At 47.0% G+C, this 13,106-nt stretch overlaps 1 protein-coding gene across 1 annotated transcript; it reads right to left on the minus strand.

The window, feature by feature from the left end:
* Window positions 1-787: 787 nt before the first annotated feature.
* Window positions 788-12,739, minus strand: LOC128442162 (prickle-like protein 2). The gene is made up of 8 exons (XM_053424451.1): window positions 12,593-12,739; window positions 5,637-5,750; window positions 5,397-5,534; window positions 4,693-4,896; window positions 3,503-3,689; window positions 2,763-2,917; window positions 1,832-2,633; window positions 788-1,737 (listed from the first exon to the last, which is right to left on the minus strand). Exons 1-8 carry the CDS (start codon window positions 12,722-12,724, stop codon window positions 788-790), a joined length of 2,682 nt encoding a protein of 893 aa, XP_053280426.1. The 5' UTR covers window positions 12,725-12,739.
* Between the last annotated feature and the right edge of the window lie 367 nt (window positions 12,740-13,106).

A 13,106-nucleotide genomic window follows, 5' to 3' on the forward strand; every position in this document is an offset into this window, starting at 1 on the left:
GAGGCTGTGCGGCGCTCTGTCCTTGGTAAAGCATGGAGAGCTGGCTATGTAGAGCACAAGGTTCAACAGACTATTTGTACAAGGTGATAACAGGGCTAGCAAGCCAACACTATATTCCAGCAGCATTTGGATTCCACTGAGGTAAACAACGACGTAGCTTGGAATCTAGCACGTAGCTGTCACGTCCCAACGCCATTTCTGGGTCGTCCACATAGGATTAGAAGTTTTACCGCAGAGGGCCTGGATCACTGAGCTGCATGAACGCAGTGCCAGTCCAATCACTGCAGTTTGACCAGTGTTAGCTCCTCCCCTCTCAAACTGTTAATGGATTGATCGATCTCCTCTGTAACATGGATACACGCACAGACACACACACGCACGCACACACATACATCATGTTATTTACCCTGACCACAGTATAGTCAAATTCATCAGTGCTTCCTGGTGCCATGAGCAGCGTTGGTTATTGTAAACATTTCTGTTGTGTAAGCCAGCTGAGCTTCCTCTTATGATTAGATCATTCTGTGTAGGTGTGCACAAACACTACGCAGAGTTGTGTAAGTTCACAAGCACAATAAATAGGCCGGTTTCTCTCTTCAACCCCAACAAGCGCACACACACACACACAAACACACAAACACACACAAATACTCATCGCTGTCAGTTGTCTCACTCTCACCTTCCCACTCCCTCTGTTCCTTCTCTCTGTTGCTTTAACTGTCTCGCTTACCTCTGTCCCTTTCCTTTCTTTCTCCTGCTCATCCCTCACCATCTCTTTGCTCTACATCTACGAAATTATGCAGTTTTTGCTCTTCCTCCTCTGGCGAGTGTGTAGCTGGCCGTGACTCGGCCCATGCAGAGGTCCGTGATGGGGGCCCATCCCAGAGGGGCTGTAGCGATGGCGCAGCTCCTCGTTGTTGATGTAGCACAGCTGCACGGGCCGAGGGATTGGCTCACCCAGGAAATAACCCTCATCTCCTTCTGACTCGGAGGAAGAGGAGCAGCTGGAGCACCAGGGGTCAGCAGCCTCCATTGGGCCATCAGTCCAGCGTGGCCCACCCAGCCCCACAGGTTGCCAGCCAGCATTCTGCAGGGTGAGATCCGAGGTAGTGCGGGGGCAGGGCCGGTGGGGCTGCTGCCTGTACCCACCTGGCTCCAGACCAAACATTTCCCGAGCAGCATGACCTGCGGGGAATCGATCATAATCCTCCTGAACGCGGCGGTAGGGCGGCTCCACCATTTGAGCCGGGCGGTCAGCCACCAGGTGCAGAGCGTTATCGGAACGGGAACGCCGAGAGCGCTTGTGGTGGCGGCCACTGCGGTGCTGCCCATTACCATGGTGCCGATGGTGTTTGCGGACTCTTGGCTGCGGCTGCTGTGGCTGTGACACAGATTCCTGCCCGGTTAAGCGACGACGAGGCATTCTGTCACTCATGGGAGCCATTCGTAGGTTTCCACTGCTGCCCATCACCCCAAAACAACCTTTACCATCAAAGCTCGGTGGCTGTGGGCCGTCCCAGTACTGCAGCGGGTAGCCAACTCTCAGTGGAGCGTAGATGTTGTTGTTGACTGGACGAGAGGAGGACAGAGACTCTGTGCTGTGGCACTGGATAGAGGAACTGAGGGTGCCCATGTTGCTCTTTTCGGACACGTTCACTCCTGAGTCCTTACTTAGGTCGGGCATGGAGAACCTAGACAAATGCTCCTGTCGCTTACTGACCCCATCCAGAGAGTTACCTGCTAAAACCAAAAAAATCACATGTCAAATTTCAGATCGTTTATTATCATGTATATAATTTTATAACATGCTATTTTAGTTATATCTCAGTACCTGTAGCGTGAGACATAGTCAGGGAGTCCATGGATCCACGAGGAGTCTGTTCTAGAGGAGTAAGAGGCTCGTTGAAGCTCATGGCATTGATGGGGTTCCTCCTGGTCAGCGGGGGTCTGCCGTTTCTCTGGAACCCGTGCAGGCTGATGCTCCTCTTGTCAGAGAAGCCTTGGTTTTGGCTAGACATCTCATTGAAGCTCATCTGAGTGCGTAGCTTGTTGGGCCTGAACTCATCCTGGCTGTGGTGGATCCAGTTTTCATTAAAGGAGTGGCCCCTCAGTGCAGCCATAGGGGTCCTCTTGGCATTGCCTTGTTCCTTTCCCCAGGAATCGGGCCTCTTTCCTGGGTTGGCAGGATTCTGGACTGGAGGATGAGCATTTGCGTTGGGATTGTAGCCCTGCCTGGGGTTACACTGGCCCAGGAGATGTATAGGTGTAGGGGTCGGGGAGGGCTCCCGCTGGGGGCCCTCGTAAGCAGCAGGGACATAGGCCTCATCCCGACTCATCCACACCTGGTTAAGGCTGGGGGCACGGCTCGGAGTGCGACTGGGTGTGCGGTTAGGAGTCCTGCTTGGAGTCTGGCTTGCTGAGAGGCTTAAACGGTCCATCTGGACAGACAGGGGATCATTTTCAACAGACAGACGATCAGGCATGGGAGTAGGAGCGGATTGGCGAACATCAGCACTCCTTCGCTCCTGCTCTGCATTCCTACGCTCCTTTTTCCCAATCTTGGTACTGTGGCGAGATTCACGGGATCGGGCGCTTTGGAAAGCTGAGTCTGAGGAGTCGGACTCATCAGGATCCTAAATGATTCAAATGAAACAGACCCTACTGTTTAACTCCTAACGTGTAAAAATACAGAATAATCTGCAAGGAGATTAAAAATAGCAATTTCATAAAATCCTATTGTTTTTTTTTTCTGGTCCCCTTACCTGTCCAGCGCTGCAGGACCGTGAGCAGAAGATCTGCCCCTGCTTTGGCAGGAAGGGGCGGCCCATTAGAGAGCGCTTGCAACGGGCACAGCAAAAACATTCCTCAGTTGCGTGCCAGTGCTGCCCGTCATACGTCATCTGGCCTTGGTCGATGCCTTCGGTAAAACAGGAAAAACATAATTTTGAAACAAAACAGACAAGAATCAAGTTTATTATTGAACACAATTGGGGGTCTAGCTTTCACTGCATGAAAATGGTAATGTGATGGCAGCTATTTCTAAAACTACTGTAGAAATGTGCTGCAAGTGTGCTAAGCTCATTTTGCCTGTTAGAGCTAAAATTGAGTAAAGCAAAAACATTTTTGTTTCTGTGCCCATACATGATCCCCTTGATCTCTGAGATACATTTTACCAGCTCCTCTCCCCAGCCAGAGGAAGTAATCATCTTTCACAGCTCCCATCTGGAGTCAACATGGGAACATCCTCTGAAACACACTCTTTCACTGCTACTGGAGCCTGGGATGATAATAACCATCCATATCTCACTGCACAGACTCCGCCTCCTCACAGCTGTGGCACACAGAGCTAATAACACCCACACTTACAATAAAGGCTGTTAGGTTTTCTGTGATGCTTTGTGAGTGTAAGACAAACATGTCCATGTGTTTGGTTTGCAGTTCATAACAGAGGAGTTCAAGCAGCAATAAAAATAACCCTTCAGGAAATACATGCGTGACGTACCTATGTGTTCTCCACATGCATCACAGTACTCCGCGTAGAGGGACTCAAAGCAGTTGCAGCAGTGTGGTCGTCCATCCTTCATGATGTAGCGCTGGCCGCCGAGGGTGGTCTCACACTCATAGCAACAGAAGTGCCTCATGTGCCAGTGTCTTCCCTCCGCCTCGGTGCATTCATCAGCAAAGATGATCTGCGTGACCCAGACGTGACACTCATCAGCAGAGACATTAAACACTGAGAATCCATGATGTGGAATGGAAGTCATGAATTAATTCAAAAGTAATGTTTTACTCTTAATGGTGAACACCACACTTTTAATGTTGCTGTCGATGTCTGGGGTCCCTCAGGGCTCAATCCATGGCCCATAATTTTGTACCCGAGGAAAATGGTTCTCAATCTTTTTGACCAAAGATCCCTTAAAATGGAGGAATGTCTACTTGCACTCCATCATCACATGTTGCATAAATCAATGACTAGTAAACAATAAAGAGTGATTTTTCCTCATCTCAATTTGTTTTGTTTGGGTTATTTTAAAGATTAGAGAAAAATCTGAAAACCAGAGGCATTATTTTTTGGAGTAGAACTGGAGAGAAGATAAAACAATATGTATAATTATATCCTTGCATCAGAAAAACGTTACTTTTGGATAAAGAACATTTTGTACTTCATCCAATAGTAACGTACTTATGTACTTTTACTAAGTAAGCTCTTTGAAGCAGGACTTTACTGAATTTATTAACACCCCTGATCTGTCATCTTAAGAAAAAAACATTGGGTTTATATTTTACACAATTACACTCATGTTGTAGATCATGATTTTGCTGATATTCCAATTATACGTTTGTCAAAATTGTTAATACGTCTTGGCAGAAATGTTGAGGTGGTATCAGATAGAGCAGAATGAGTTATACAAGGAAACTGAAACTGTTTCCTATTGAATAAAAATGGACACTGAACCATTGCCTATTGTATTTTAAGTAAACAAACCTTACCAGACTTAAATTACTTCAAACAAGTGTGACCAGTGTTATTATTGTTTCTCTGGCCTGCTCGCCTCACATTATGAATAGAAAACAAACAGACTTTCTCCGTCTGGCAGGAATACTGAGACATCTTTCATCTCCAGACTAGTTTCATCCACAACATCCAAGTCATTTCCAACCCTGAAGGGCTCCAGGCCCAGACAGACACACCTCATCACAGGCACAGCAGCGGGGTTTTTGCCTCTCGGCGTGGTGCCGCCCACAGAAGATCTTGCCATCTTGGTAGAAGTAGATGAGATCCACCAACAGCTCCTCACACATGCTGCAGACAAAGCAATGAGGGTGCCAGCATTTTCCATGACCCGCCCTCGCAGCAAAGACCACGATGTCCCCTCCGTTTATCTGACCACCGCACTAAAGGAGAGGAGACGGGATGAATCAAAAGGGAAAGTGAGGAAAGGAAACAAGAGGGAAGGAGATGGAAGGACAGCAGACAAGACATTTGTAAAGAGAGGAAAGCAAAAGAGGAAGGAAAGCAGAGGAAAGGAGTGGAAGGGAAAGGAGAGCAGAGGATAGGAGAGGAAGGGAAATGAAGGAAAGGAAATCAGAGGAAAGGAAAGGAGGTGGGAGAAAGCAGAGGAAATGACAAATATAACAAATTGATAGATAGGGAGAGGAAGAGTGAGCAGATGGTACTTGAAATGACTCTTCAATATTGAAATGTCTTCTACTTCATATCTGTGTCATTTATCTGATGGAACATAAAAAAACGAGAAAATCGTTTTCCAAAAACGGTCTGAATTATTCAGATGGAACAGAGAAAATGACAATAAATGAAAAATGGCTTGAGATGGAAAGAAGCCTGAAAGCTAGTTGAGTTGTGCTTTCATGTCCTCAGTAGTCGTCAGGTTCACCTTATCACAGATGGCTCCAGTGATGGTGAGGGGGAAGGGACGGACGTTGCCTCTTCCCAAGCTGTCTTTCTTCCTTTGGTTGCTGAAGATCTTCAGTTCTCGTTTCTCCTCCTCGTCCAGACCGTTACAGTAACGCACCTGAAATACACAGTTCATCATGATCATCACGAAAACTAGAATTCCTCCAAACAAGCGGACGTCACATTCAAACTCTTCTTGTGTAGACGAGGAGTTTTCTACCTCGTTGTCATGTGGTGGCAGCTGGTGGAGCAGTTGTTTGATGCGATATTTCTCTCCAGGGCTGTTTATGTAGGGGACCTTCTCCTCGGGTAAGGAGTTGTAATACTGATGCACCTGAAACAAACAAACATCCTGGTTGTGTGAATGCAGTAGATTTACAATCCGTGCCACATTTTCCTTGCCACTTGTGGGAATAGGAAATACTTTAGGTTTAAACACCACTGATGTACATTATTATCTCCTTATGAAGTTGATATGATGAACCTGTCTTCTATTAACACATCTAGCAGCAGGGCGATATTATTTATTATTGTTGTCCCTGTGGGCTCAAAAGCAACACTGTATTAATACTGATTGTGGCAGCTTTGAGTATGATATGCAACCAACCCACACAAGGTAATTCAGTTATGAACTCAAGAAAATGTCAGAAGAATTGGGTGTGGACAATCGCCGGAGTTTGTCTTTCAAATATGAAGAACGCTGCATGAGATTGACCAGGTCAGACGTGATCTCAACAACAGGAACATGTCCAGATGATTCAGGTGATGGGGACATAAGTGGAGCAGGCAGGACGTAATGTTTAATTTCCACTGTGGACGTCACATATTTTAGCTCGGTGCACGTTGATCACCAAAAGCTCCAGAATCTTTTCCTTCTGTATTCTCACATGGGCTCACTCAGACATTTTACTAACATTTTACCAGGGTGCCGGCAGGAAAAGTTCTGGAAAAAGTCCTGAGTAATGGACGCTGATATTTATTTTCACATGTACAGCCCCAACTGGAGGATTTCAGGATAATGTCCGGATGTACTGTGAATGTCTGAAAGCAGCTACAGTGACACTCTGTTTATTATGCTGGGTGCTACGTTTCAGTTAATCTACCTGATTTTATTAATTCATGGTGACAAACCCAGGTTAAATGTTTTTTTCTCATGGACTCCGTGCCCTCCGCTATCGCTGCATTGGGAAAATCAGTGTCTGGAATTGTAAGTACGAGGCCTGATGAGCTCTGCGCTGCCACACAACCTTGAACGGCACCAGCTTCTTTAAATTTTTAACAGCTAATTTTGTCTTTGCTTAGAGGAAACTTCAGTTATCCACACTGGTACAGCAATTAGAATTCATGACGCAGTAGGACTCGATAGCTGTGGCCTGAATCGTCCACTTCTTTATTTGCATGGGAAATAGCTGGTGAAAAAGAGACAGACCGTGATTGGTGTTGGAGAAGTAAACACTCAAAAGTACGCAGAGCAATCTCATCACTTGTCCCTGAGTTTTCCGGAAAACTGTGTTCTAGTGTTCGCTGCAGTGTGAAGATGTAGTTTGCTTAAGTTGTTGTGATCCAATTTACATAATCAGAGGGGCAGCGGGCGAGAGGATGATGAAGGGAAAGCTTGGAAAGAAGCCGGTAAAGAATTAAAGAAGTATGAGCATATCACTCATTCTCATACAGCAGATTTTGCAGCCTGCAGAAATGTAACTGCTGCCACTCTCAAACTGATCATTTTGACGATCATTTAATCTGTAAAGTATTTTCTATATTAAACAATTCATTAATTCTGCTCTGGTGAAATTGCACATGGTGATTTCCCAAAGCATTTTACTGACTTTGTCCAAACAACAATATCCAAAGATTGATAAGTTCAATTTCCAACAGATCAGAGGAGTAAGAAAATATTCACATTGGATGAGCTGGAACAAGTGAAGGTTAGATATAACCAATTTAAAAAGACATAATTATTATAATTTTTGCAATTTTATAGTTTTATATTTCTCAATTTCAGAATTACTAAATGTATATGAGATTGTAATTGTTCCTGACAATGATGATGATCCTATTATCACCAGTATTTAGATTAAATAAAAGTTAATGTAATAACATTACACTCTAAAGAAACATATACCTCATACTACTTCACTCATCATCATCACTCATCGTCATCCGCTTATCCGGGGTCGGGTCGCGGGGGGAGCAGCTCAAGCAGGGGGCCCCAGACTTCCCTTTCCCGGGCCACATTGACCAGCTCTGACGGGGGGATCCCGAGGCGTTCCCAGGCCAGTGTTGAGATATAATCTCTCCACCTAGTCCTGGGTCTTCCCCGAGGTCTCCTCCCCACTGGACGCGCCTGAAAAACCTCCCAAGGGAGGCGCCCAGTGGGCATCCTTACCAGATGCCCGAACCACCTCAGCTGACTCCTTTCTAAGTAAAGGAGCAGCGGCTCTAATCCGAGTTCCTCACGGATGACTGAGCTTCTCACCCTATCCCTAAGGGAGACGCCAGCCACCCTTCTGAGAAAACTCATCTCGGCCGCTTGTACCCGCGATCTCGTCCTTTCGGTCATCACCCAGCCCTCATGACCATAGGTGAGGATAGGAACGAAGATCGACCGGTAGATCGAGATCTTTGCCTTGCGGCTCAGCTCTCTTTTCGTTTCAAAGGTGCGGTAAAGCGAATGCAATACCGCCCCCGCTGCTCCGATTCTCCGGCCAATCTCACGCTCCATAGTACCCTCACTCGCGAACAAGACCCCGAGGTACTTGAACTCCTTCACTTGGGCTAAGGACTCATTTCCTACCCGGAGTAAGCAATCCATCGGTTTCCTGCTAAGAGTCATGGCCTCAGATTTAGCGGTGCTGATCCTCATCCCAGCCTCTTCACACTCGGCCGCCAGCCGATCCAGTGAGTGCTGAAGGTCACAAGCCGATGATCCAATGAGGACCACATCATCCGCAAAAAGCAGTGACGAGATCCTCAGACCACCGAACTGCAACCCCTCCCCACCACGACTACGCCTCGATATCCTGTCCATGTATATCACAAACAGGATTGGTGACAAGGCGCAGCCCTGGCGGAGACCAGCACCCACTGAGAACGAAACTGACTGGGTCCTCTCGCTTTGGGAGTACAGAGATTGGATGGCCCTGAGGAGAGACCCCCTTACCCCATACTCCCGCAGCACCTCCCACAGTTTCTCCCGGGGGAACCGGTCATACGCCTTCTCCAGATCCACAAAACACAAGTGGACCGGATGGGCATACTCCCAGGTCCCCTCCAGGATCCTTGCGAGAGTGAAGAGCTGGTCCGTAGTTCCACGTCCGGGGCGAAAACCGCATTGTTCCTCTTCAATCTGAGGTTCGACGATCGGCCGAACCCTCCTTTCCAGCACCTTGGAGTAGACTTTACCAGGGAGGCTGAGAAGTGTGATACCCCGATAATTGGTACACACTCTCTGGTCCCCCTTTTTGAACAGGGGAACCACCACCCCGGTTTGCCACTCCTTTGGCACTGTACCCGACTCCCACGCGATGTTGAATAGGCGTGTCAACCATGACAGCCCCTCAACACCCAGAGCCTTTAGCATTTCTGGCTGGATCTCATCAATCCCTGGGGCTTTGCCACTGCGGAGATGTTTGACTACCTCAGTGACCTCCACCAGGGAAATTGACGACGAAACACCATCAACCTTGAGCTCTGCCTCCAACATAGAGGGCGTGTTATTCGGATTCAGGAGTTCCTCAAAGTGTTCCTTCCAACGTCCGACGACCTCCTCAGTTGAGGTCAACAGAGTCCCATCCTTACTGTACACAGCTTGGATGGTTCCCCGTTTCCCCCTCCTGAGGTGCCGGATAGTCTTCCAGAAACACTTTGGTGCCGACCGAAAGTCCTTCTCCATGGCCTCTCCGAACTTCTCCCACACCCGCTGCTTAGCCTCCGACACGGCAGCAGCTGCAGCCCTTCGGGCCTGTCGGTACCCTGCAACCGAGTCCGGAGTCCTCCAGGATATCATATCCCGGAAGGCCTCCTTCTTCAATCGGACGGCTTCCCTGACCACCGGTGTCCACCACGGTGTCCGAGGGTTACCGCCCCTTGAGGAGCCTAAGACCCTGAGGCCACAGCTAGCCACCGCAGCTTCAGCAATGGAGGCTTTGAACACCGCCCACTCTGGCTCAATGCCCCCAACCTCCACAGGAATGCCAGAAAAACTCCGCCGGAGGTGTGAGTTGAAGATACCTAGGACGGGGGCCTCCTCCAGACGTTCCCAGTTCACCCGCACTACTCGTTTGGGCTTACCAGGTCTATCCGGAAATTTCCCCCATTCCCTGATCCAACTGACAACCAGATGGTGGTCGGTTGACAGTTCCGCCCCTCTCTTTACCCGAGTGTCCAAAACATGCGGCCTCAGATCAGATGACACAATCACAAAATCGATCATTGATCTTCGGCCTAGGGTACTCTGGTACCAGGTACACTTATGAGCACCCTTATGTTCGAACATGGTGTTTGTTATGGATAATCCATGACTAGCACAGAAGTCCAATAAGAAATGACCGCTCGGGTTTAGATCAGGGAGGCCGTTCCTCCCCACCACGCCTCTCCAGGTGTCTCCATCGTTGCCCACGTGGGCGTTGAAGTCACCCAGCATAACTACGGAGTGCCCTACTGGAGCCCCATACAGGACTCCATTCAGGGTCTCCAAGAAGGCCGAGTACTCTGAGCTGCTGTTTGGTGCATACGCACAAACAACAGTCAGAGTTTCCCCCCCTACAACCCTTAGGCGCAGGGAGGCGACCCTCTCGTCTACTGGGGTAAACTCCAACACCGCGGCGCTCAGCCGGGGATTTATGAGTATCCCCACACCCGCCCGGCGCCACACGCCCTCGGCAACTCCGGAGAAGAATAGAGTCCAACCCTTATCCAGGAGTACGGTACCAGAGCTGAGACTGTGCGTGGAGGTAAGCCCCACCAGATCTAACTGATAGCGCTCCACCTCCCTCACAAGCTCCGGTTCCTTTCCCCACAGCGAGGTGACGTTCCACGTCCCCAGAGCCAGCTTCTGCCGCCCCGGGTCTGGTCCGTCGAGACCCCTGACCTTCGCTGCCACCCATGTGGCTGCGCACCCGACCCCAACGGGTCTTCCCACAGGTGGTGGGCCCATGGGATGTACTCATACTACTTATATTACTTAAAGTGCCAAAAGTAAGAGTAACCAAAGCAGAAATATTTTCCCTCCCAGTATTATTCTATTAGACTGTTATACCCTCAACCATTAGGTTATTATAAGACATGGATTGATATAATGTTTAAATCATTATTATTTTTATTATGGATTAACATTTGATTATTCAGAGTGATAGTTTAGTTTGTAAGTATCAATTGCCGTTACCAAAAGAACAATTCAAAATGCTTCTTTTGTCCAAACAAATATCTGGGAAAAGAAAAGAAAAAGCGAATCCCGACATCTGAGAATAAATCTCGATCATTTTTGCATTAAAACCGATTTCTGTAAGTCAGATAATCTCTTCAGCCTAATTGTGTTTTATGTACCAATTTCATCTAAACTCTTCATTTGTTTTTATGCAGAAATCTGAAACTTAAGAAAACTGAAGCTGTCGATTAAATGTGCAGTAGTTCCCTCTGAAATGCAGTGCAGTGCAGTACAAGTACCTCACTTGAGTTAACACTCCAGCACAGATACTGACCAGTCATTCTCTGCTAAAAAGTCAGAGATGGTCAGAAGTGAACGGTTCTGTCAGGGACACCACATTAAGAACATTTTGTCAGAAACACTTCAACAAGTCAGTCCTGACACGAGCGAAGCCTATTTTCACTGCAACTGCAAGTCAAAACTTTTCAAGTCTGAAAGCTCGAGGAACTGTAACTACATGGAATAAGGATTTTCTTTTTAAAATGTGAGTCACATTAATGGCATTGTGCGGAGAGGAGGCAGAAGTGACAGGCTTAAAAATTATTACATTCAAACGCAATAAAAAAAAAGCAACAGCCACAATTGCCTGCACCTCCTGTTGGCAGAGCGGAGCTGCAGCCTCTTTCAGCATCCTGTCAAGATGGCTGACTGGTGAAAATGACTGTTATCAGCCCAGCCTGTCATCTGTTAACACAGCCCTGGGAGGCTGAGTGCACTGGAGTGCCGCTCTTACTAAATTAGGACCGAAGTGTTTATACCAAATGAAGTTGAGCGGCACCGTGTTATCTCATGTCAGAAAGGACAAAAACAATGGACATGATAAAAGAACAATGACGAGGAAGTATCTTCGTCAGGATGTGCACAGTTGATTACATTGGCTGGGTCATTCATGCAATTAAAAGGCATTTAAACTGCAAATGAGTGCAGACAGGGGATTATGAAACCTGCACACATAAACACAACGCCACACATTTTCAATTAGAGTCACCCAAACAGTCAAATTACTTCCATCCCTCCGGGTTTAGGTTTTCAAGGATGCACTAAACTGCAGAACAAAATGAGGCTTAGTTACCAACAGCTCCATTAAAGGGGAAATGAAATTATACCCATTCAGTCGTTGTGCAGAATGTATCTATATTCGTTTTAGAAATAAGTAATCATATCCTAAATAGTGATCAAGGAAAAGACCCTTTCAGTCGTCGTGGATAAATATAACCTTGTACACTTGAAGATAAACCATCTTACACAGTTCCTCTATCTTATAAATCGATTAAATCGATAGTCATTCTGACTCACTGTGAACTTGGGTCCTACACAATGTCACTTTCAACACTGAGAGCTGAATAATAATCGTTCTTCCAGGAAATGTCTGACAGCTGTGTCTCAGTGATTTGTATGTCACCCCCCCGCCACCTCCTCACTTCACCCCCCCCCCCCCCCCCCCCACACCGGAGCCCAACCCAGAGAGACTCAATCACCATGAAGGAGATCTCAAGACAACAATCATCCATTGTCTTGTTTTCAGATCAGGGAATTTTCCATCTCCGGATTACAAAATGCCTCCGATGCCTAAACGTCCAAATAATTAGATTCTCCTGAATGATTCAGTTTAATTCGATGTGGTCTGTCTGTGTCTGACCAAAATGAGCATCAGCTAATGAAGCACTTAGTGACGTGGGTGAGCATTTATCCCAATGTGCCTTCCGAAGATATGTGACTTGAGAGAGAAGGATGTCGAACTTGTGTACCTGCTCAGGACTGAGGGCGGGGGGGACCCAGGCGTATTCCTCCAGCGCACACCCAGAGTCGTCGTCAGAGGTGGAGTTCCTCTGGAAGTCGTACATCAGCTTGGTGATGGTCTTCTCCATCTCCAGGGACATGGTTGTCACAACATGCTCCTCTACACAAACCAATTCAGTGGACACAAGTATTCCTGTTGAGGCAAAAATGAGGATTGGAATTAAAAGAATAATATTTGGAGGTTCAGATAAGAGTCGTAATGAGATGACATATCCCCCTGAGACCCATGAAAAAAGAACTGATAATATGGTGCCATCACAGTAGAAGTCTTAACATTTCCCTAAGAGCTAAAGAAGATTTAACTATTTTTTAAAAACACACAAAAATCTGAAAGGCAGGCAATAAAATGTTAAATCACAATAGATAAGAATACTTTTGGATAATTGTGTCATTTTGTGTTTATTTTTATGTGCAGGTTGTGTGAACACAGAGAGAAAAGACAGTAAAATGCAAGCACGATAA

Source organism: Pleuronectes platessa, chromosome 6 (genome assembly GCF_947347685.1).
Source record: "Pleuronectes platessa chromosome 6, fPlePla1.1, whole genome shotgun sequence".
In the NCBI taxonomy this organism is placed as follows: Eukaryota; Metazoa; Chordata; class Actinopteri; order Pleuronectiformes; family Pleuronectidae; genus Pleuronectes; species Pleuronectes platessa.

Bases quoted from the DNA above. Each gene is read 5' to 3' on its own strand.
- LOC128442162 (XM_053424451.1), bottom strand. From the start codon at position 12,724: ATGTCCCTGGAGATGGAGAAGACCATCACCAAGCTGATGTACGACTTC. The intron at 2,918-3,502 runs GTACGTCACGCA...GTTTTACCGAAG, and splicing joins TGCATGTGGAGAACACATAG to GCATCGACCAAGGCCAGATG. The intron at 2,634-2,762 runs GTAAGGGGACCA...TGAATCATTTAG, and splicing joins GGTCCTGCAGCGCTGGACAG to GATCCTGATGAGTCCGACTC.